The 24,157-nt window shown below is 61.5% G+C and overlaps 1 protein-coding gene across 1 annotated transcript in view; it reads left to right on the top strand.

Annotated features, from left to right (window-relative positions):
- Positions 1-20,304, top strand: part of PRRX2 (paired related homeobox 2) — a 38,876-nt gene extending 18,572 nt beyond the window's left edge. Inside the window, exons 2-4 of the mRNA XM_079789527.1 lie at positions 16,799-16,986; positions 17,635-17,813; positions 18,889-20,304. Of these exons, the coding sequence (XP_079645653.1) occupies positions 16,799-16,986; positions 17,635-17,813; positions 18,889-19,024 (503 nt within the window). The 3' untranslated portion in view covers positions 19,025-20,304. The remainder of the gene's footprint in view (positions 1-16,798; positions 16,987-17,634; positions 17,814-18,888) is intronic.
- The last annotated feature ends 3,853 nt before the right edge of the window (positions 20,305-24,157 follow it).

Below are 24,157 nucleotides of genomic sequence, written 5' to 3'. Positions count from 1 at the left end.
CCCCACGTCCTCGCCAGCTTGTGGTGGTGTCCGGGTTCTGGATTGTGGCCGCTCTCCTAGGCATGTAGCGGTGTCTGCCTGTTGCTCTCACTTGCATTTTCCTTCTGCCTCATGATGGGGAGGGTCTTTTCAGGCGCTGATCACCACCTGGGAATCTTCTCTGGTGCGATGTCTGTGAAGGTCTTTGGCCCGTTTTAAACGCCGGGTTGTTTATCATTAAATTTCGTAAAGAAGTTTTCTCACGGTGGACACTCGCCTGAAAAACAGTTGTTCTCTCGGGGCCAAACCAGCCTTGCCAACATGACTTAGCAACGTGGTATTTCTGTGCATGAAGAGGGATATCGTCCTGTGTGAAATACGGAGGCCGGGTCATTGCTCCCACCACCACCGGGGTGGGGCCCTGGACAAGGGTCTGCGCCCTGGCAACGCCAGGTGGCTGCTCATTTATCTGCTTAAAGGAGCCAGAACGGAACATGGCTTTTTTCAAATGTACTTCCATGACCTCGGAGGAACTTGCCAGTCCTTCCCTTCAGACTGTGTGACCTTAGAGAAGTTGCTAGACCTCCCAGGTCCTCTCCCCTCATCTGTATGACAATGACCCTGCTTCCAAGGGCTGCAGGGGTGTGGAGTCCGTGTGTAAAGGGCCTGGCACATCGGGGGCTCCGTGAAGGGCAGCTGGGGGAACCCCTCTGAGAATCATGATCGGCACTATGGTGTCAGCACATGGTCCTGGCGGCCAAGCAAAGGCCTCCGGGCTGGGCCAGGCCTCTGGCCTGGGAGGTTCAGTCCCCGTCCCTTCGTGAGCGAACCCCCTCTGCAGCCAGGGCTGTTCTGGCCGGTCTAGGACCCTGTCCCCCACCCGGGCCCTGGAGTGTGGACAGGGTGCAGCCATCGGCACCCTTCAGAGCTTTTTGGCTCAGGGAGTGGGGGAGGCCACCGGGGGAAGGACAGGCAGGGGGACCAGGAACCGCCACGGGCTCCCTCTAGTCCCAGGAGAAACTGCCTTGGCGGAGACCCGAGGCGGAAGCGGCAGGTGCAAGCTTCCCTCCAAATTCACGCTCACTCGCTCCAGGTGCCGCGTGGCCGGGGCGTGCTAGGAGGTTACTACGCTCCGAGCCAGTGTTGCTTAGTCCTGGTCAGTGGCCTGGCCTTCCCGCCCCCGAGCCCGCTGGGGAAGGGGGGGAGCGAGGTCAGGAGCCCCCAGTTTGCAAGGTATCCCCTTCCTGCCCCCTGCTGCCCTTCCCCCAGGCCCACATGCTGGGGGAGTGGAGGTGGGGGGCAGGGTCCGGGGGGGCGGGGGAACCTTTCATGTGGGACTTGGCTGGGACGGCAGAAAGACTGCCTGGCGGACTCCAGTCCCCGGGCACGTTCGCCGAGGCCATTACGGAGCTTACTACCTCCAGGCTGGGAACTTTTTAAAAGTGTGGTTTTGTTCTAAACCCAGCATTTCTGACAGCCAGAGTTAATAAGCCCCCCAAGTGAATTCAGGGGGTATTAGCGGGAAAGTTCTAAACAGAATTCCTTCTCCATCGTGTAAGCAGCTCAGGAAAAGAGGCTCTCGCCCCAGTGCCGGGTGAGCATGGCACTTTGATGTGGGCCCTTTTCCTTATAAAGTCCCCTGGAGGAGGGGGGATGAAAACCCAACCTGGAGCCAACAAATTACTTGCAATTTGCAAGCACACACACTCAGCCCATAGGGGCTAACGGCCGGAACAGAAATAAATATACAAATAGACATACATGGGGGAGGGGGGGGCGGACAGGGAGGGAGAGACCCAGGGAGGGACCGAGGGCGGGAGGAAGGAGGACAAAGTCGACCCACTGGAGCCCGCTCAGACCCATGAGCCTCCATGCCCGCGTGGGCGATTCCTAAGGGCGCGCCGCCCCCCTGCACACGGCCCTGACTAATGACGGCAGCTTCCACGCCGAGCGTCTCCGAGCAGGAGTGGGCCCCGCACACACCCTCCGGGCTCAGGGATTGATATGGGGAGCGGTTGTGCATAAGCCCCGCGTTGGAACCTTGCCAAGGGCAAGGACGCCCCCACGTTCCTGGAGTCCTGGAGCGTCCCCACGGAGCCTCATTGCCCCCAGATGCTTGGGAGGCATGACCTCAGTTAGGGAGTCAGGGTGCAGCTGAGCGGAGGGTCTCCGAAAAGGGGAGGGAGGGGCGCTCCAGGGAAAGGCACTAGTTAGGGCCAACTTTGGGTGACCTTGGGTTCCAGGTGTGCGCCCTAGGAGGTAGGAGGGGGCACATCTGGGCGAGGGCTGGGGTCCAACAGCCCAGCCTGGTGGCCTTCTGGCTGTGTGACCTTGGGCCAGTGACCTCTCCAGCCTCCGTTATCCGGACTATGAAATGGGGATGGGAGATGCTAGCGGTGTACCTGGCTCCTAGGGTGCTTATGGGCGGAGAAGCGCGTGCGGCGCGCCCAGCCCCGCTCCTGGCCCGCGGCCGGGCACGTGGGAACCGCCTGTTGGGTTTCCGTGAACTTGGTTTTCCAGGAAGAGACGGGGCAGCCCCAGCTGCAACCCGGGACCCCAGCGGAGACTAGGGAGCGGGGTAGGCGGGGGAGGGAGGGAGGTGTCCGAGCCGGAGGGCGGACAGGCGGCGGGAAGAGGAGGGGGAGGGGGGGCTGCGCCTCGCGCCCCCTCCTCCGCACGCGCCCCGCCCCGCGCGCCTCTCCCACCCGCGCTCACACGGGGCGGCGGGGCGGCGGCGGGCGCGGGCCGCGCGGGGCTGGGCGCGCCGATCTATTAACGTCTGTGTGTCTGGGCCGCGGGTCTGCGGCGAGGCAGGCGCCAGGGGCTCGCCTGGAACCAGATGTGCCGCGGCGCCGCTCTGGCCGCCACCGGCGCGGCGCGCTCGCACGCACGGGCTGGCGCGCACATGGCCGGGCGGGGTGGGCGGCGGTTGGCGCGCCGGGCCGGGCACCCCCTGGGTTTCGGGTCGACCTCAGACCCGCTTGTGCGTAAAAGACACCCCCACCCCCACCCCCACCCAACAGCCGCGCACCAGCAGGGCCCCGCCCATTGGGGAAGTGACCCCCCGCCCCCCTGCACGCTGGGCTCCTGGGTGGGTCCTGCGCCCCCCCCCCCCCCCTTCCGCAGACACTGTCTCCGGGAAGAGAACGGAGGCCTCTCCGAAAGCCCAGCCTCCCCAACACCCCTTACAAGGGCCAGGGACTCTTCCCGCACCCCCCCCCCCAAGTTTGTTTTCTTAAGTTTGTGTGTAAGATTTTTAAAGGTTCTGAGTCAGAGCTTCCCTGAAGATGAAGCTCGGGCCTCGCTGAGCAGTGCCGAGCGGGGGGAGGGGCGGGCGGCAGGGCGAAGGAAGGTAGGGGCTGGCGGCTTTGGGACCCCGGGTTGGGAGGGGGCTCTTCACCCTCCGGGAAAGAAAGGGTTACACTGAGGCCTGACCCAGCTCGGCACCAACACTGGGTGGTCCCCAGCCCCGGCTGCTGGCAGCAGCATGCCCCACGCCACCCCCAGGGCTGCCTTGGGGTGCTCCACTCCAGAGGACCAGCTGCTTCCCTCTCTGGGCCTCCTCAGGGTCTTGTAAACTGGGGGACTGGGCCCCCATAACTCCCAGGCCTCGCCGCATGGGCCCTGGTGGCCCGTCAGGACCACTCCCGGCAGAGGAGGCTAGGGAAGGGGGGTAGCGGGAAGGAGACACCTTGGACCCCCCTGGATGGAGGTGGCGGGGAGGCAGAGAGCAGGGGGAGGACAAAGGCAGGGCTGGCTGAGGCTGCCCCCGGGGGCCTTGGCGCCTGGGCCTGGGCCGGGGTTCGCAGCCCTTCCCCCAGGCTTTCTTTCCAAAAGGGTGTTCGCAGAAAACCTTTGAAGATACATGTATGTGGAAAGAATGGATTCTCCCGGCCTTGCGGGCTTCCCTGTCCTGGAATTGGGGGGCTGGGATGCTGAGTGGGGGCAGGGGATGTAGCTCCCTACACATCAGCACTGAAAGGTGAGGCCTCTCTGAGGGGCACGTGGGGTCGGGGGTTGGCAGCACCTCCCGGGCTGGGGGGCGGGTGGGCTGAGACCCGGCCACGGCTTTGGCGTGTGTCCGCGCTGCGGCGGCTGCTCCCTCGCATCACCGTCATCCTGTCGGGACCATCACGGGCCCGCTTCACGGACTCGGAGGCCCGGAGAGGAGCAGTGACAGGCTCGAGGCCACAGCCTGGAGGAGGGGGATTCCAGCCCAGACGCTGGAGACCAACCTGGGGCTGGGGCTCAAATCCCCTTATGGCTGGAGGCTGGCAGAGCAGGGCCGTTGGCTCCAAACCTTTAGGAGGCAGAGGGAGGGTCCGGCTGACCGGGCATCAGGATGGCCAGCTGCCTGGCCCCCAGCCCCGTCTGCCCTCCCTGCCCTCCAGGAGGCCTCGGCTGACCGTCCAGGGCTCCTCCTCTCCCCCCTTCCCCGCGGGAAGAATGATGTCCCCTTCCTCTGACCTTGAGCACCGGCCATGCCAAGCTGAAGCCTTTCCCTGGCTCATGCTCTGGCCCCTAATTTTTATTTTTAATTTTAATTTATTGATTTGAGAGAGAGAGAAGGAGCTGTAGAGAGGGGAGGGGAGGAGGAAGGGGGGGACATCGCTGTGTTGTTCCACTTATTTGTGCCTTCATTGGTTGACCCCTGTATGTGCCCTGATCGGAGATCGAACCCACAACCTTGGCCTCTAGGAACGACACTCTAACCAACTGAGCTACTTGGCCAGAGCTAAAAAATTTTTAAAAACAATAAAGAAATTTGTTTCACAGATGGGAGGGTCAGAAAAAGTGGGCAGCTTTTAACAGTTTCCACCAATCGAGGATGCATAAAAGTCTTCGACTGTTTGGATAGGCAGAAAATTGGGGATACCTCCCCATGGGGACCCAAATTCCATTCATTCGTTCAGATATTTATTCATTCCGCATTTACTGAGCACCTACTGTGTGCCAGACGCTGTGCCTGGTGCTGAGACTAGAGGCCAGTGCAGGGCTTCCTGTCTGATCAGCTGTCTTCTCCGGAAGCATCTGCGAAGGACCCCCCGCCCCCAGACACATGCAGGGCATCAGAGCGTCTCTTTGAACCAAGCTTCCCAGGACTTCCCAAGGAAATTGTCAGCGGCATCCAGAAATCTGGGGGACCTGCAGTCAGCCCCTCCCACGGGACCACAGGGTGGCCAGGGGGCAGGCAGGCTCCCAGGGTCCCCGCTGAAGAGCCTGCCTTCACATGTTAGCAAGGTGCCCTGGGGAGAGTCCCCGTGTGCAGCCCCTCAATGTATAAACCCGGGACCACTGGGACGCCCAGGGGGAAGGGATCACGGCTCACTGTAATGGCAAGTTTTCTAGGGTCGGGGTTGGCTGCTGCCCAGGGTGTGGCTGGGAACCGTGGGGGATGCTGCAGGTGGCTCCGTGCCCAGGCCCTGAGCATCCCCTCCCCTCTCCCCCCGCCACCGACACAGAGCAGGGGGCCTGCAGACTTGAGGGCACTAGGACCCGTGAGCCTGGCGTGTGGGGGGATTTAGGTGGAGAAGAGCGGTCAGCGAAGCCACACGGATGGGGAGAGGTCCCTGCGCCCACATGCCGGGACTCGCCTGCCTCCAGCAGGTGTTGGCCGCGGGCTTCCGGCCCCCGGGACCCAGAGTTCCGAAATGGGAGAGTAAGCCCCACCCTGGGTCCTTAACTGCAACGTGACCTTGGTCTGGAAATTGTGAACCAGGGTCTCACTCCTCCAGATGTCAGCCGCTTTGGGGACAGACGGACGGGACATAAACCCATCCCTGCCTGGCTGTGTGACCTGGCTCAGTGACGGCACCTCTCTGGGCCTCACTGGCCCCAGCTGAGAACAAAGCTTAACCACAGTGCCTTCCACATTTTAGAAGGCAGGGCTCCACAACCCAGTGCCAGGCACGTAATAAAAGTTCAGTAAATTGCAGCCAAAAAAAGGGGTGGGGAAGGAGGGGCCCCCCGAGCTGTGGCCCAGAGGGGGGCAGGAACACTCAGGGCACCCCGGGGCTTCTCGGAGCGAGCCTCAGACTCACGTTTTCCAGCGGCCCCGAGTCACGGATGGGTCAGAGCCTCCCGCGGCGCTCCAAAGGCCAGCCTCCCAGGGAGGCCAGCCCCGTCCGGAGCCAGGGTCACGGGAGGCCCCGCCAACCCGGAGAGGGGCCAGTGGGCGCTGCCTTCGTCTTGGATGCTTTCCTCGTCCTCAGAGACGGGGAGGGGCAGGCACTTGCGCTCCGGGTGGGCAGCTGGTTGCCCCAACCCTGTATCCCTGGGTCAGGGACACCCCGCCCCCCCCCCCCCCCGAACTGGGAACCCAGGAACAGAGAGGGAGCAGGAAGGAGGAAAATGTGTGTTCTCAGGGCTCGGATCTCAGTGGACCGAACTGGGGGCCCATTGCCTTGCTGAGTGAGCCCTTGGCCAAGCCACTGTCCCTCACCAAGCCTCAGTTTCCCCAAAATGAGGGGGCCCAGCCAGCGTGGCTCAGTGGTTGAGCCTATGAACCAGGAGGTCACGGTTCGATGCCAGGTCGGGCCACATGCCCGGGTTGTGGGCTCCATCCCCAGTGGGGGGCGTGCAGGAGGCAGCCGATCAATCATCTCTCGTCATTGATGTTTCTATCTGAAGTCAATAAAAACGTTTTTTAAACACGAGGGGCTTTGACAGAGGCCCTGTAAGATCCCTGCAGGTCTGAGTCCTGGAGAAGATGAGGACATGGGCTGGCGACCCCAGAGCTGCGGGCAGCTTGGTGTCAGATCCGAGCCACAAGGGAACGGGCCGTCTCCGTCCCAGCCCCCGGCCCTCGGGGAGCCGGCTGTGGGCTGAGAGAGGCCGCGGCTCCTCCCTGGGAGGGAACCCCCACCCTGAGCCCCGAGCAGCCGCTCACCCCGGCCTGGGAATGGTTAACGAGGGCAGCTTCCCTCCAGATCCCAGCCCCTTATTAAAATGTAGGTTTTACAATAAATTTGGCATTTGGCCACCAGCCTCAGATTAAAACCAGACGCGAACCCCCTTCTCAGACCAAATTCTGAGCAGAGAGCTGCTGTCATCCTCCTCAATGCCTCCGACCCTCACCCACCCTGCACCCCCACTCCTCCAGGTGCCCCCACTCTCTGGAGCGTGGATTTGGGGTCTCAGGAGCAGACAAAACTGGGCTCACATGACCGGACATGACCAGAGGTGACCGGAGGCTTGGGAACTTGAACCCTGGCTCCTGGAGTTCTGAGTGGACAGCAGTCAGCCCCGCAGGCTGGGAGCCTCCAGAGACCCCGGACTTCGGGATGGCCAGTTGTGCCTGGCCTTTGACCTCCCGGCCCTTGTCTGCGCCTGAGAATAGGACACATGCTCCCTGTTCAGAAGCTTCGTCCCTGTCCCCCCTCGGGCCCAATGACCCCACTTTTCAAAGGCTCCTGGGCCTCAGCAGTTTTGGCCTCATCCTTACCCACCAACCCCACCCCACCCCCCGCTTCCCACAGTGGGCCTGCTGTGCCCCACGCCGCCTCCTGGCTGCTCTCCCACTGAGGGTTCCCCGAACACCCCACCCAGAGCAGCTTTGGGGCTCCCAGCAGCGCTGAGCCACCGTCTGGGCCTCAACCCCTCGTCTCCCACTCCGTCCTCCCCTCCCTGTGTCCCCTCAAGCACTCAGCGGCCTCCTTTTCTCCCTTCTCTGCCGACCCCTGTGTCTCTCTCTGACCTCTCCCCCTTTTCTGTGTGTGTGTGTGTCGTTTTTTAAAAAACATATTTTTATTGATTTCAGAGAGGAAGAGGGGGAGGAGAGAGAGAGAGAAACATCAATGATGAGAGAGAATCATTGATCGGCTGCCTCCTGCACACCCCCTACTGGGGATGGAGCTAGCCACCCGGGCATGTGCCCTGACCGGAAATCGAGCCATGACCTCCTGGTTCATAGGTCGATGCTCAACCACTGAGCCACGCCAGCCGGGCTGTGTGTGTTCTTTATAACAACTTTATTGAACTATAATTCACACACCATACAATTCACCCGCCTAAAGTGTACAATTCAGCGATTTTGAGTATATTCGGTTGTACAACCATCGCCACAACCAGTTTTATCACGTTTTCCCCAAAAGGAAACCACGCCCCCTTTAGTCATCAGTCATCACCTCGACTCCCTCCCGTGCCCCCCAGCCCCTGGCAACCGCTGACCGCCTGTTTCTGTAGATTCGCCTGTTTCTGTAGATTCGCCTGTTTCTGTAGATTCGCCTGTCCTCTCTTCCCGTAAGTGGGGTCCCACGGTAGGCGGCCTTCTGTGAGAGGCACTGTCTCCTTTCACGGAGCGCGCTGCGTCCCGGGTTCTCCCCGTTGTCCCGTGATCCGCGTTTTATCCCTTTCCGTGGCTGACTAACGTCCCGCTGTGTGAGCTGCTACCCTCGCACATCCGTTCACCAGTGGGGGGGCATTGGGTTGCTCCCACGTGTTGGCTGCTGGGAACAGTGCTGCTGTGCACGTTCGTGTACAGGTTTGGTGGGGACGGATGTTTCCGTTCCTCCGGGGTGCGCCCCTAGGAGCGGAATTGCTGGGTCACATGGCAACTCCGTGTGTAACGTCTGAGGGGCTGCCAGACGGTTTTCCAACGAGACTGCCCCTCTGTGCGTCCCCCCAGCGGCGTCTGAGGTCCGACGGCTCACGTGCTGCACACATTTGTCGCCACCCGACGCCTGATGCCTGCCGTCCTGGTGGGCGGGGAGGGTCCCTCGTGGGGTTTTGGTCTGCGTCTCCCCGCCTTGTAGCACCTCACGTGCTTACTGGTCATTCGGGTACTTTCTGTGGAGAGAGGTCTCTTCGGATCCTTTGCTCGTTTTTAAGTTGCGTTATTCGACGTTTTACTGGCGGGTTCTAAGCGCGCCTGCTCTCTGTATGCGAGTGCCCTGCCCAGGATGTGATTTGCAGAGACTTCTGCCGTCCTGTGGGTCATCGTTTCACGTCCTTGGCGGTGTTCACGGGAGCGTCTGGCTTTGGGGATGTCTGACTTACCCTTTGCCCGTTAGTTGCGGGGGCTTTGGGTGCCACGTCGAGACCACTGTCTGGCCCTTCGGAGGGTCATGTGGAGACTTCCGCTCTTTTTCTGGAACGAGGCCTTCCTGCATTTATAGAGTCATTCCTTCCGAAGGATCTTTGAAACCAAACTTCTTGTTCGGCCCTGGGGATGCAGCAGCGACAAGGCCAACCCGGGGCCTGAGGCCGTCCTGGAGTTTAGACTTGGCTGGGAGAGAGGCACGGAGCAGAAAACCAAAACAGGGGGGAGGGACTTAAATACAGACGCTCGTGGGACAGGGCCGGGGCCCAGGAGCCTGCGACAAGGAGACCCACCCTGGTCTGAGGTCTGGAAAGAAAGACCTCTCAGGGCAGACAATTCCGGCTCAGACTGAAGGCTGGGTAAGCATTCACCAGACAAAAGGGCGCAGAGCTCCAGGCAGAGGGAACAGCGTAGGGAACAGCGTGTGCAAAGGCCCTGAGGCAGGTAGGGGCTCGTGCCGTCTAGCAAGGCAGATCCCCGTGGCCCACTGGCCCCTCCGCTGAGGGATGCTGTGGCCCCGACCCCCAAAGAGACCCAGATGCATTGCAGCTGCCTCCGGGGCCCTTCCCAGCCTCCTCGGGACTTGGGGTCCCCTCAAGCCTGCAGAGACCTTCCTGTAGCCACACTGGCCTCAGGGCTGGGCGGGGCGGGGCGGGGGCGGCAGCCCAGGCCGGGGTGGCTCACCGAGGCCACGGAGCATGGAAGGGGCCCCCGGAACCCCTCTGACTCCTCGGGCCCCACTGCGTCGTCCCCCCTCACCTCCCTTCCTTCCCAGGCTGGTAGCTATCAAAGCGTGTCAGCACCTTGGGTTTTGCTCGAAATTAATGAGGTGAAACATCCTCGGGAGGAGGAGGGGACAGGGGCTGCAGTGGCTGCCGCTCCAGTCTGCCCCACACCCCTTCCTCCTGCCCTGTGGTCACCATCTCACGTGGTGGCACTGGCTGCCTTTATGGCTCTGTCAGGAGGACCTGGGCCCTGGAGACAGCCCAGGACACAGGGCAGGCTCTGTCGTCCCTCCACACCCTGCCAGCGCCTCCCGGTTTGTTCATTCATTTGTTCATTCATTCACTCAACACTCGAAAAATATTTGTGAAGCATTTGCCTTGGGCCAGGCTCGGTGATGGGTCCCAGAGAGAAAAAGAACAGTAAGTTCCAGTTCCTGCCTGACAAAGGACCCCACACTCTCCCTGCAATGACTGTGTGTGTGTGTGTGTGTGTGTGTGTGTGTGTGTGTGTGTGTGTAATCCGAGAAGGCTTCCCGGAGGAAGCGATATATCAGCTGAGACCTGAAGGTAAGCTGGGGAGGGAGAGAAGTTGCAAGCCCCGGAAAGGCGTGAGCCCTGATTTCAGAGAGGGCGTGAACCCTGACAGCAGCCCTGAGACGGCCCAAAGCCCCCACCCAGGGTGACCGGGTGCTCGCTCCAGCGGGGAGAGCCAGAAAGGCCCTCAAGAGAAGGGCTGCACCCTGTTGTCCTGCTCACCGAGGACCTGCCCAGGGCTGGGCTGGGCCGGGGTGCCTCCTCCCTCCTTACCCTGGCAGGTGGCTGCCAGGGGGGTGGCGAGAAAAGAAAGGGCCTGGGGTTTGCGGGCAAAGGCTCCCAGTCACTGTGGGAGGCCGGGTAGGTCCTGGCCCCTCTCTGGCCTCCCTCCGGCCTCTGTACGGCCGAGACGGCGCCGCCTCTCCGCTGAGGTCGTGGGGCCTCCTGGGAGGTGAGGCTGGGAAGTCGGCCTGTGCGAGCTCACCAGAGGCACGGAGCCCTCCTCTGCGCCTGGGCCCTGGGCCCCGCGTGTCCGGGCCGGAGGTCAGCTTGGCCAGAGATGACACCAGCTCTTGAGCCCCTTGCGTGGGATGCTGGCGGGTGGGCCGGCCTCCTGGGGAGCCCGGAGCCCAGGCTCCCCGCTCCAGAGGCCTCTAGGGACCACGTTTCTCCTCCTCCCGCCTCCTTTCTTTCTTTCTAAACGCTGACCCGACTCTGACTCCGTTGCTGGCCTGCCCTTGGTCCTGCCCTCGTAGGTCTCACGGGGGGAGGGGGGCCGGGGGGCAGCCCGCACGCCGCCCCCTCCTGGAAGCCCCCCTGGCCTGCATGCCTGGGAACTCCAGCAGGTACCCCAGCTCCAGAAACGCTTCTGTGGCCGTCAGCATCCCTCCTCTTGGTTGTTCCCTACACCCCGAGACCCAGCAGAGGCACTTGGAAGTTCATGCACGAGGACGGGGGTGGGAGGGGTGGGGGGTGGGGGAGGTGGGGGGTCGGCTTAGGGCCAGCTGCCCGCGCCACAGTGGGTAAGACCTGGGAGCTGTGCTGCTCTGCGGATTCACATCCCAGCTCGGCCTTGACTGGCCATGTGGCCTCGCCTCTGCCTCAGTTTCCACATCCGTGAAATCGGGCTAAGAGCCCCCGTTCAGGGTTGTTATGAGTCAAATGTTACTGCCTTCTTTCAATGAGATTCCTGAGACTGGGCGAGGTTAAAGGGTTCTCCCACCGCCACTCTGCCTACACCGGGCCCTCCCGCACTCCTGAGGGGAGGTGGGAGGGCCCCCCTCACATCTCCCCGAGTAGCGCTTGGGTCCTCAGAGATGCTCGGGCAGCGGCTGAGGATGCGGTTTGCAGAATTCCTGTCTGAGCCCTGCTCCCAGGGGCCCTTCAGAGGAACCCAGATCTCTCCCAGGAGACCTGGGGAGTGGGGGGAGGGGCGCGAAGCCTTGGCTGGCTCCCTGGCCCCCCTCTGCTTCCTTCCTCAGACCTTCCTGCCTGCCCGTTCTGCAGCTCCGAAGCCCCGGTCCCCCCTTCCCCGCCCCCCCCCCCCCCCCCCCCCCCCCCCCCGCCTGCCGGTGTTAATGTGTTAAATCCACATCAAGGTCCCGGGGACCCGCTGTTTGTTTTTGTGAACGTGTTGGCAGAGATCGCATGGGGGGAGGGGGAGGCTGCTGATTTGGTCAGAATAAATGCTAATTAATAAAAGTTATTTATTTGGGTTGGAGCTCGCCCTGGCCCTGGGGTCAGGCGCAAACTGACTGTTTGAAGCAAAAACAAATAGAGAGGGTCCCTCGGCAGCTTGAGAAAGGCCGAGCGAGAGGCGGGTTTATTTGTCTTGGGAAGAATTTGCCGCTAATTCCCTCCAGACTATTTAGGCCCTTAAATTACACGGAATAAGAAAAACCATGGGTGCCGGGGAGGGGAGCCAGGAGCACTTGATCACTTGGCTGAGAGCAGAGACTTTAAATGTCTTTGGCCCGCAGTCAGCCAAATAAATGGTACGTGTGAAATAATTTCATGGCAGAGAGCTGCGCACCAGCCGTTTTTTTCCACTGTAATGTAATCGGGGACGGGGTGATTGGGGTTTTCAGGGAGAGAGCGTGGCAGGCCGCCCCCAGCCCCAGCCCCGTACGTGTCTCCCCTCCCCGATCCAGGGGAAAGGGACGCGGTCTCGGCCTTTATTTTTAATCCCAGAGAAAAGCAGAACGTTTATGGAAGGAACGCAAGGAAACTGGGCACAGCCCGGCTTGGACTGAGCAGGCCTGGGTGCTCGCTAGCCCGAGGCTTAGAGAGTATTTGTTTCTTTTCCGAATGCTCTGAGCCAGGGACACGCCCGCCCACCGCTGAGCGTTTCTCAGGAGGGGACCCGCTGGGAAGCAGAGGCTGCCCGGGAGCCCTGGCGGAGTCCAGAGCTCTGGGTTCGAGTCCTGGGTCACCTCTGAGACGCTGCCTGGACCATCCTCAGCCTCGCCTGCCTCTCCTCCGCCCTCCCGGGGACTCCCACCACCTTTCCCCCGTGGGCTCCGGCGACGCGGGAGGGCCTTGCCTCCACGCCCCACGCGCTGGCGCACGCACCGTAGTGCGAAGGGCAGCGAGCAGGCCCTGGGCACTTGCTATTTTCCGGACACTGAGTTAAAGTCAGCTCCTGCCGGGGACCTGGCGTGACCTCGGGCCAGCACTGTCCCTCCCGGCTCCCAGCGTGAGGTCTTCCTTTAGAACAAAGAGGTGCCCCGCCCCGGCCGGGCGGCTCCTCCGGGCAGAGCATCGTCCGGATACACCCACGAGGTAGTTCAATCCCCGGTCAGAAATCCACCAATGAACGCATAAGCAAGTAGAACAACAAAACCCATGTTTCTCGCTCCACCCCTTCCACGCTCGCTATCAATCACTCGATCAAAAATGTAAAAAGCAAAATAATACGTTATTTTTTGAAAAAGTGCCCGGTGCGCCCTCCCCGTGGGCTAGGATGGGGACCTGGGTGCTGGCGCACCAGCGAGATGCGTGAACCTGGGGACCCCTCCCCGTGGCGTCTCCCAGAGCTGGGACCACGAGTGACAGACCTCAGGTCGCCTTTCTGAGGGGCGAGGTGATGAGGGGGAGACCCCATGGAGATGGGCCATGCCCTCCAGCAGACCAGAATTCCTCCCCCGGCTGCGTGGCCCTGGGCACGCCGCCCAGCCTCAGTTTCCCCGGATGGGAAATGGGTGGTTGGGGGGATTCAGTGGATGGGTCCTGCCCAAACCAGTTGTTTTGGGGCGCAGCCCATCCGGGGCAGGAACCTGGGCAGGAACCGGGAGGGCGGGTCCACCGCTGTGGAGGCCAGCTGGTCCGGGTGGGCGCGTCTGGGGCTGGGGGGGGGGGGGGGCAGTGCATGCTTCGGGGTGAGAGTTCCCGCTCCACGTCACCGCACAGTTTGCTTCTTCCGGCGCCCACTTGGCGGGGCGGGCGCTTCGAGACGGTTTTCACTTAAACACGCTCCACTTTGAATGGTCCGGAACTTCCCGAAAAAAGTCTGCTTTTTTGGCTGGAATCCCTCCTGCGCTGGGTGTGTGCCCGAGCCGAAGGGGCGCGGACGTGGGCTCCGCAATGGCTGGTGTTCCGGAAGCTTCCGTCCCGCGTGGCCTATTGCTCATCACCCCGTTTTCAGCACATGGGCCCTTGCTGTTTCGGTTTAGGGTTTCTTCCCGTGGATGGAGGGGCGGGGGCGGGAGAGGGACATTCCCGTCCATCCGTCGGCGCCTTTCCTTGGAGGGAAGGGGTGAGGAGTGAAGCCTGAGCCGGTCCAGGAGGGGAGGCGGCTCGCTGGGCCCCCCGCTCCATGCAGCCCCCCGCCCGCCCCTCCCACGCGTGTCCCGCGTGTTCACAAGCAGGCCCTTCCCACGAGGAGAGCTCCGAACACCGACTCCTGCCGCTGCGTCCACGCCGAGGCTTGGCCCTCCGCCCCGCGGACAGGGTGGCCCGCGATGCGGCCGTGCGGGGCCGTGTCCTGGGAGTCGAAAGGAATTTAGCAGATCCCAGCCTGTCCCCGTTTTCCCTTGGTCTCTGCCTGACACCCCCAGAGGCGCGCCCCCCCCCCCCACACACACACACACACAGTCACTACAGTTTCATGGAACAAGTCAGCCTCCGATTGAATCCGTCGGTAAACCCGGCTCACCTCGGAGCTTGTTTGAAAACGGGGATCGAGTGGTGTCCATTGCAGGGCCTGGAATGTTCTAGATGCTCCGGTGAACACAGGTTTGTAATCTTGTCAAGTGTAGGGCGTGGAGCTGGGGAGAGGGAAGGACTTGTTTTACTTTGTTCCGTCCTGGGTTGTTTGAGACGGTGACTGTGACAGGCAGCGGCATTGCTTGGTTATTAAAACGTGTGTATTCTTTAGTCCTCACCGACGCGTGTTTCTCCACCGATTTTTAGAGAGAGTGGAAGGGAGTGGGGAGAGACACAGAGAGAGAAACATCGATGTGGAGGAGACACAGCGATTCGTTGCCTCCTGCACGCGCTCTGACCAAGGCTGGGGATGGAGCCTGCAACCGAGGTACATGCCCTTGACCGGAATCGAACCAGGGACCCTGCAGTCCTCAGGCTGATGCTCTAACCACTGAGCAAACTGGCCGGGGCTAAAATACACACTCTTAGTAAGAAAGTCAGATACAGCCGAAACCGGTTTGGCTCAGTGGATAGAGCATTGGCCTGCGGACTCAAGGGTCCCAGGTTCGATTCCGGTCAAGGGCATGTACCTTGGTTGCGGGCACATCCCCAGTAGGGGGTGTACAGGAGGCAGCTGATCGATGTGATGTTTCTCTCTCATCGATGTTTCTAACTCTCTATCCCTCTCTCTTCCTCTCTGTAAAAAATCAATAAAATATATTTAAAAAAAAAAAAAAGAAAGAAAGTCAGATACACAAGGAAGTGCTGAGCTGGGCAGTGCTGGTTCTCAGTGCCGGGTGAGCTCGACGGCGTGGGGGGAGGGTTTCCGTGCGGGCTCAGGTGGTCAGGGAGGGCTTCCTGGAGGAGTGGGCCGTGAGCTGGGCCCTGGGGGAGGAAGGGCCAGCATTCCTCCCCTGGATAAAAGGTACATGTGGGAGCAGTAGCCGAGCATCCCCCTTCCTCCCCTCTGTCAGGTGGGGTGATGGGGTAACGGCACGCAGACGTAGGACGCCTCTGAGCACCCGTGACCTGCGGTGCTGAAGGGCCTGCATGTGACCTGGGACCCTTGCTGCTCTTCATTACGTGTTATTACAATTAAACAGCAAAGCCAGCGGGGGGCTCTCCGCGCCTAGAGCCTGGACGGTGCTCGCCACGCGGGTGTCTCCTGGACCTCCCTGCCGGGCCGGTCGTCCCTCGTGGCCGCAGGTGCCTGTCCCCCGGCTCCACAGGCCGCCTTTTTCACCACGACACCCCTGGGCCCAGCGCGGAGCCTGCCACATCGCAGGTGCCTGGTGAATACGTGTTGAGCGGGCGAATGGGTGAACGAAGGAGTGAATTAAAGGCCGGTGCTCCTGCTCTTGGGGCTGGACCATCCATCCTGGAGGGAGACCCAAGTCCAGAGCTCAGGCAGCCCTAGCTGGTGCCTCAGTGGACAGAGCATCTCAGTCTCTCTCTCTCTCCTCTCCCTTCCTCTCTCAAATAAGTATATATATATATAATGTGTATTATATATATACTTTAAATATTTATTTTTTTTCAGAGAGGAAAGGAGAGGAGAGAGAGAGCTAGAAACATCAATGATGAGAGAGAATCATTAATTGGCTGCCTCCTGCATGTCCCCTCCTGGAGATCAAGCCTGCAACCCAGTCAGGTGCCCTTGACCGGAATCGAACCAGGGACCCTTCAGTCCGCAGGCTGATCCTCTATCCACTGAGCCAAACCAGCCAGGGCAGTGGTCGGCAAACCTCGGCTCGCGAGCCACATGCGGCTCTTTGGCCCCTTGAGTGTTCTAATGCCACTTCTTCAAAATAGACTCGCCCAGGCCGAAAACCGACTTCTGCGCATGGGCCACGAAGTTTCAGTCGCACTGTACGTGCGCGCCCGCACGTGGTATTTTGTGGAAGAGCCACACTCAAGGGGCCAAAGAGCCGCATGTGGCTCGCAAGCCGCGGTTTGCCGACCACTGAGCTAGGGCATGTAAAAATATATTTTAAAAACAAAAAAAGCCTGGCTGGCGTGGCTCAGTGGTTGAGCATGGACCTATGGACCTATGAACCAGGAAGTCATGGTTCGATTCCTGGTCAGGGCACATGCCCGGGTTGTGTGCTTGATCCCCAGTGTGGGGCGTGCAGGAGGCAGCTGATCAGTGATTCTCTCTCATCGTTGATGGTTCCATCTCCCTCTCCCTTCCTCTCTGAAATCAATAACTACATATATATCTTTTAAAAAAACCAACTCAATGCAAACTGCTGAGCAGGTGCCTGAGTGCCTTTGTCCGAGCTTCGCGGGCAGGGGCGGCTGGCCGGTCTGAGGGGCTTCCGGCACCCACCGCGCCATCCTCTGCCCTGCTGCCCTGCTGACCCTGTCCTCCCCGCAGGTGAGTGTCCCAGCCCCGGGCGCGGCGGCGCCACCAAGCGGAAGAAGAAGCAGCGCCGGAACCGCACCACGTTCAACAGCAGCCAGCTGCAGGCGCTGGAGCGCGTGTTCGAGCGCACGCACTACCCCGACGCCTTCGTGCGCGAGGAGCTGGCCCGGCGCGTCAACCTCAGCGAGGCGCGCGTCCAGGTGAGCGCTGCCATCCGGGGCCCCCCGGGGGCCGCGCAGCCCCCATTCGCTCAGGGGTAGGAGCTGCCGGGGTGAGATGTTTAAGAGCAGAAACATCTGAGGCCAGAGGCTGAGGTTCACTTCCAAGCCCTGCCACTTACTAGCTGTGTGACCTAGAGCAAGCTGCCTAACCTCTCTGTGCCTTAGGTGCCTCCCTGTAAAACGGGATCATGTGGGTGTGTTTTATAGGGCTCTCCTGAGAAGTCAAGGGGTCACTACATTTTTCAAATTTCTAAAAAAGGAGTTGCTGCATTTGTAACGTGCTTCGAGCAGCGCCTGCCACAAAGGGGTTTGAGGACGTCGTTTTAACGTGTTAAGTGTTCACTCCGTGCCAGCTCGGAGCTGAGCGCTCAGCATGCTCCTCTCATGATAACCTCACAACAGCCAAGCGCTCATTTGTTCATCCTTCATTCATTCACGCCCCCATTCTCCAACACAGGCTTACCCAGCAGCAGGCATCGCCCAGCACCCCCACTTTCCAGATGAGGAAACCGAGGCTCGGAGAGGGGAAGCTGCCAGTCCGGGGCTGGTAGCAGAGCAGGCACACCTGGGTCCAGAAGGCCCTGGGTCCCCTTCACAGTCGCACCCGCTCCCTCTCTCCCACCCCAGGTCTGGTTCCAGAACCGCCGGGCCAAGTTCCGCCGGAATGAGCGGGCCATGCTGGCCAACCGCTCCGCCTCGCTGCTCAAGTCCTACAGCCAGGAGGCCGCCATCGAGCAGCCCGTGGCCCCCCGGCCCACCGCCCTGAACCCAGACTATCTCTCCTGGACGGCCTCATCCCCCTACAGGTGAGCGCCGGCCCCCGTCAGGCCAGGAGGGGCGTGGCCAGGGGTCCCAAGGGTGCGTTAGGGCCCAGGCTCCTTCCGGCATCCCCTGGCACCGGGCACACACCAAGCGGTAGGTGCGCAAGTGTGTGACGTGTGCTCTCGGGTGTGCACGCGTGGGTGTTGTAGGAGTATGCGTGTGTTGCGTGAGTGTGAGCATGTATGCACATGAGTGTGTGCATTTCCACATCAGTGTGTGTGCACACATGTGCCTGGGAGTGCACAGGCGTGTGCGTGTGCACGTGCATACATGTGCACACAGATGTGCGGAAGGGCGAGACGACGAGGCCTGTCTGGAGGGGAGGGAAGAACCCGCGTCGCTCTCAGGCAGCTGGAACCCACGGGATTTGAGGCGCGAGAGCCCCACACCCTGTGTCCACCCTCCCGGCCAGAAACGGAGGCTGGAGGACTGGGACCGTGGCCGCCCTGTCCTGGGGACCTGGCTGGGGTCCAGGGGCAAGTTCTGGGGCAGCTCTCCCCTGGTCACAGCCAGAAACAGGCTCCGAGGTGGCAGGGTGAGAGGAAGAGGGAGGGGCTGGGGAGCTGGGTTTGTTCCCCACAACTCCAGGGGGCGCCATCCGCCCTTAGTCTGTGAGCGGCTCTGCGGGAGCCTCGGCCTCGTGGACGGTGAGCCCAGCAGTCAGCTGTGGCATCGAGTCCTGGCGGTGCGCAGTGAGGCCCTAGAGATGCTGGCCTGTCTCCCTGCTGCCCGGCCTGTCCTGACTCACGGACGGCACCCGACACCCGGGCGTGTGCGCACTCACCCGTCCTCCGCGCACAGGCCCCGCGCCCGCGCCGGGGTGGACGGGACCCAGGCCCTGCTCTCAGGAAGCTCCTGGTCCAGCGAGAAATCCCCACGAATCCCCAGGTGGCCCCACGCCCCAGGGCTGGCCGTGGGCACGTCTGCAGCCCCGTCACCCCGCCCCTCGGGGAGGGCGTCCCAGGAGGGCGCGCTGAGGAGGGGCGGCAGGAGGGCCAGGGCTGGGGCCCGGGACTGAGAGCCACACCAAAGGCGTCCTGTGTCTTCTGTCGCCCCCAGCACAGTGCCGCCCTACAGCCCCGGAGGCTCCAGCCCGGCCGCCCCGGGGGTCAACATGGCCAACAGCATCGCCAGCCTGCGCCTCAAGGCCAAGGAGTTCAGCCTGCACCACAGCCAGGTGCCCACCGTGAACTGAGCCCGGCCCCCCGGACCGCTGCCTCCCGGTCGGCAGCCGAGGGGAGGGCAGGTGCAGGAGAGCGGCCTCCTCCTGTCCCGTCCCAGGCCCGCTGGGTGGGCCCTCCCGGCCTCTCCCTCCAGCCCGGACCCGGGGCCTGAGAGGCTGCGGAGACGCCAGCCGGAGCCCAGCTCAGCCCCTCGTCCCCGGCCGCCGGAGACTTCGCCCGGGACCCTGGCCGGGGTTGGGCCAGAAGGTGAACAGGAGCTCACCAAGGACCTCACTTACTTTGTGTATTAAAACCAAATAGCTTTTGTCTTTAAGAAATAAAAAATTGTTTAAGCCCCAGAAGGCTGTGGGAGGGCAGCTACGGGCAGCAAGGCCCAGGGAGCCCCAGCAGCCGCGGAGAGCCCTGGCCGGGGCCCGGCTGGGACCGCAGCCAGCAGGCAGCTGCCCCGTCTGCCGCTCCTGGACGAAGGCTCCTTCGCCTGCAGAGCCCAGGGGTGGGGAGTGGGACAGGAGGGCGAGACCCGCCCCGGACCCCACGGACGCCCCGGGGTTTCTGTGGCTGTGAGCAGGACTCCTCCCCTCTCTGGTCAGGGAGCGGCCCTCTGCCCTGTGGCAGGGGGCAGGGTGGATGGGACAGACGCTGGCATGAACTTCCTTGCTCTTGGGCATACTCAAAGCGTGGGACCCCGAGCATTTGACTGGGGAGGGGCCTGGACAAAGGGTGGGGTGCAGAGTGGAGGCCCCAGGGCCCACAGGACAGAGGAGGGGTCCTGACAGCTCAGGCCACCAGAAGGCCTTCTCCCAAGGCCCCGAACCCACCCTTTCGCAGATGTAACTGGGGCGACAGAGGACACAGTGTCCCCGGCAGTGACACCAATGAAGAGGAGCCGCAGAGAACTGTGGGGTGAGGGGAGTGTCTGGACAGCCCCTGCGCTGGCCCTCCGCCTCCCCCTCGGAGGGGTGCACCCGGCAGGGAAGGTCAAGGTCGGCTCCGTAACCTCGCCAGCCCCAGGAAGGACAGCACGCCCTGACCCCAGAGGGCGCAGGGAGGGTCAGCCCCGCCTGGTGGTGGCCCTCAGAGTGACATGGCGGTCACCCCCCGATGGGTCGATACTCTGTCTGCCAGCCCGCACCGCCTCAGTGTCCCCAAGGGCCATCGCTCCCACCCACAGGCTACCTCCAGATGGCCTCAGACATGACCTCAGACAGGTCAAAGCCACACGCAAAGCCTTGCGTGAGGGGTGGTCCCCATTCTTGTTCTAGAAGGAATGGTGACTGTAGCCACGAGCGAGGTGAGGGCCCTCTCCCTTCGCCCCGAATTCACCCCTGAAGGCCCGCCTTGCACTCCCCCTGGAATTCTGCCGTGAAGACAGTCCTGGTGGCGGAGCTCAGCCCCTTCAGATGGGCAGACACGTGGGGACACGCGCCGTGTGACGTCCTGTGGCTGGGCGGTTGGGACTCTGGTCGGCAGGAGAGCGTGGGGCACCGCTGGGGTCAGGGAGCTGGGGCTGGGTGGAGCCAGGGAGGGGGCATTCCCACCCGACGGCGGGGGCCAGGCCGGAGCTGGGGGAGACCTGGCAGCTGTGCTTTCTCGCTCAGCTCGGCCTCTGCCTCAGGGAAGTGCTCGCTGGGCCTCCACTTGCCATTTATCACTGAACACACGTCATGAAACCCTTGCTGTGTGCAGGCCCTGCCCCAGGCCCTGAGGAGGGAGCAGAGATCCGACAGAGGGTCCCCGGCTGCAGGGGCCACACCTAGCACAGGGGGCCCCAAACTTCGTCTAAGGCCGGGGTCGGCAAACGGCGGCTCGCGAGCCACATGCGGCTCTTTGGCCCCTGGAGTGTGGCTCTTGCACAAAATACCACGGCCTGGGCGAGTCTATTTTGAAGAAGTGGCGTTAGAAGCAGTTTAACTTTTAAAAAATTTGGCTCTCAAAAGAAATTTCCATCGTGGTACTGTTGATATGTGGCTCTGTTGACTAATGAGTTTGCCGACCACTGGCCTAAGGCATCCGGGCAGGCTTCCCGGAGGAGGTGTCCGGGTGAAGGATGAAGAGTTCCTTAAACAAAGAGAAGAGGGAGAACAGTGTTCCTGGCTAAGGAGTCACGGATGTGAAGGCCCTGGGCGAGCCAGAAGCTGCCTCTTCGGGCCAGTTGCAGGGCTGGGCCTCCTGGTGTGGCGTGAAGGAGAGGAGCAGGAGGCACCTCGGTGGGGCGTGTGTGGGCAGACCTAAAAGTTTGGATGTCATCCTGGCCTTGGGGAGCCATGGACGGGGTTTGTGTGGGGAGGAGGCTGTGTGTGCGGAGGCCCGGGCAGGTGTCCAGGCAGCGGGGGCAGCTGCCCGAGCCAGATGGGAGCAGAATGGGCAGATCTGGGTGGTGTCCTGGACACACGGGGGACATGGGCTGGTGACTAGGTGATGGGCTGACAGAGCAGGCAGAGGCCAGAGGGCCAGGGCCGGGCTCAGGCACATGGGAGGAAGTCACCGTGGAGAGGAGACCTGCAGGTAGACGTCTCTGGAAGATACTGGCCTGCCCTTCCGCCCAGACAGGAGCTGGGGCCATCCTGGTCTGAGCAGGGTCCTCCCCACAAGGAGCTCACCCCCCCACCCCCACCCAGGGGGTTTGCACAGCAAAGGGCTGGCACACAGGGCCAGCCAGAGAGAGGGTCTGAGCACTGAACCGGGCGCACGAGTGGACAGGCCCACCCAGGCGCTGCCACGCAAGGAGAGACTCGGGGCTCCGAGGGAGGCACACCCCGTCTTCCTATTTGCAGCCCAAGGGAGGGTGCCATGAAGCACGGCCAGGTTGAGGCCGCCTGCAGCAGGGAGGGGGTCCCACCGGGTTGGGGCTCCGGCTGAGGCCTGGAAGGCAGGTCCTAGGAATGCCAGCTTCGGAAAGAGCCGGGGGCCGGGTTCCCACAGAGGCGCTGCCCTGCCGTGGGGCGCTAGGATGTCAATGTCATTTCCTCCCAAGCGCTCTAGAAAAAACAAACCGGCTTAATTGTTTACACATGTTGCTCCGGGGCGCTGAGGGAGGGGGCCGGGGCCCTCCCTGTAAGAGAAAATATATGCAAACATTGCTGTCGCATTGCGGCCCTAATTACAGGCTGTGTGGGAGCGTCCCGGGCACCAGGCCCGGGGTATAATTTTCCATGAAGAGACGGTACCCACGGCCCGTCCCAGGCCGGGAGGACTCGGGAGCCTCCCTCTGCTGCTCTTTGTTCGGGAGTTTGGGAGAGGGCGCTTGTGTATCCGCTTCTACGTTTTGTTTGAAATAAAGGAACTTGAGTTGAGAGAGAGAAATGGAAATAAAGGCAGTGTGGCTCTTGGGAAACCGAAAACCTGAGAAACGAAGACCCGAGCTTTCCCTGTGGCAGGGCGCTTCCCTGGCCCGGGCCTCCTGCTCTGCAAATGGGGACAAAAACCTAAGCCACTGCCCAGGGCTGCTGGCACGTCCCCCTCCATACACGGGGGCCTTGGCGTTTATGGCGGGAGAGCACACGCAAGGGTGGAGTCTGAGGAAGTCAAAACACTCACTGTCCGGGGAGAACCTCGCACTTTCCCTGCCCAGGGACCCCGGCACCCGTGGCTCAGGGGCTCAACAGAATGAAGGGACTGAGCGGATGTCATTAAGGTCCCTAATCAGTTGACTTGGACTTAATCAAAAGGGAGACGATGCCGGGTGGACCTGACCTAACCAGGTGAGACCTTAACAGAAGGTCCGGGTGTCTCCTTCTGATGCTCTCCTGCCGGTCCTGAAGGCAAACAGCCTGTTGTGGGCGGGGTGCCTGCTGTGGGTGGGGTGCCCGCTGTGGGCGGGGTGGCCACTGGCAGCTGAGCCCTGTCTTACACCACAAGGACCTGAACTCTGCCCACAATCTGAATGGGCTTGGAAGGGGGCCCTGAGCTCCAGGGAGACCTCAGCCGTGTGAGACCCCGAGCAGAGGACCTACAGAACCTGTCAGGTCATAAACGGTGTTGCCTGAAGCCACTGTGTTGGCGGCAACTTGTGACACGGCACAGAAAACTAACGCCGGTGGGCGTGGAGCCTGGGGGTCCCACCTTGGGCTTGGCCCCGCTCTGCCCATGAACCCCAGACCCTCTACCGAGGAGACGAAGCCTCTGCTCCAATTATCTGCCAGACCAGAGTCACAGCCTCTGTCTTTACTCCTTCCAGGCCTTTCTGCACAAGCCGACAGGTGACCTGCCCTAAAACCCAGCCTCGATCATGTCCCTCCTCTGCCTAAAGCCTCCCTGGCTCCCAGGGCGCTCCCAGGGGGTTCCACCACCAGTCCAGGTGTCCGAAGCTCCACCATCTCTCCCTGTCCATCCTCAACCCCCCTGTCCCCAACCCCAGACTCTTCAGACACTGCCTCCCTCCGCTGTCCCTGCAGCAGTACCCTCCCGCCACCCTCCTCCCTGCCAGCGAAGGTGCATTCCAAGGAGGGTTACACTCTAGGGTCAACCTCTTAAAAACCCAAGGGAAGTCCTGGCCGGTCGGCAGACACAGCAGAGGTCGGGGAGATGTGGGCCGTTGAAAAGACCCATTCAATGTTAGGACTTTATATGGGAACACAGAAGGGAAAACTCTATTGTTTTCATAATCAGACTTTAAAAAGTGAAGCTACTCAAAGTCCTGGTGGCCACGGGCAGGATCTCCAGGGAGCAGCGTGGGCTGACGGGACCTCCCTCAGCCTCTCTCTGTAGGAGATGCTCAGACACGGCAATGTATACATGTCTAGAATACAAACAGTGTAACAGTGTAAGTATCCACGTCATATGCACATATGTAAATACTAGAGGCCCAATGCACGAAATTCGTGCAAGGGGCTCAGCCCTCGCAGCCCCGGCTCCGTCCTGAAGGTTGCCTGGACGGTCTTCCGGAATGTCATCCAGATGGTTGTTCTGCTGTTCAGTCTAATTAGCATATTAGCTCTTTATTATATAGGATAGCATGCACATATACACTGAGTGGCCAGATTATGATGATCTCTGAACGCATAATAATCTGGCCACTCAGTGTATTTGTATCTCAAATGGGTACCAAAAGTATTCTAGACTTTTGCTGGAGATCAACCACCTATTTGCCCTGAGCTTTCTATCAGCCAGTGCAAAGGGGAAAACTGATCAGGTGCACGATTTAT

The sequence above is a fragment of the Cnephaeus nilssonii genome, assembly GCF_951640355.1.
Source record: "Cnephaeus nilssonii genome assembly, chromosome: 14".
In the NCBI taxonomy this organism is placed as follows: domain Eukaryota; kingdom Metazoa; phylum Chordata; class Mammalia; order Chiroptera; family Vespertilionidae; genus Cnephaeus; species Cnephaeus nilssonii.
This window is presented reverse-complemented; position numbering and strand designations above follow the sequence as displayed.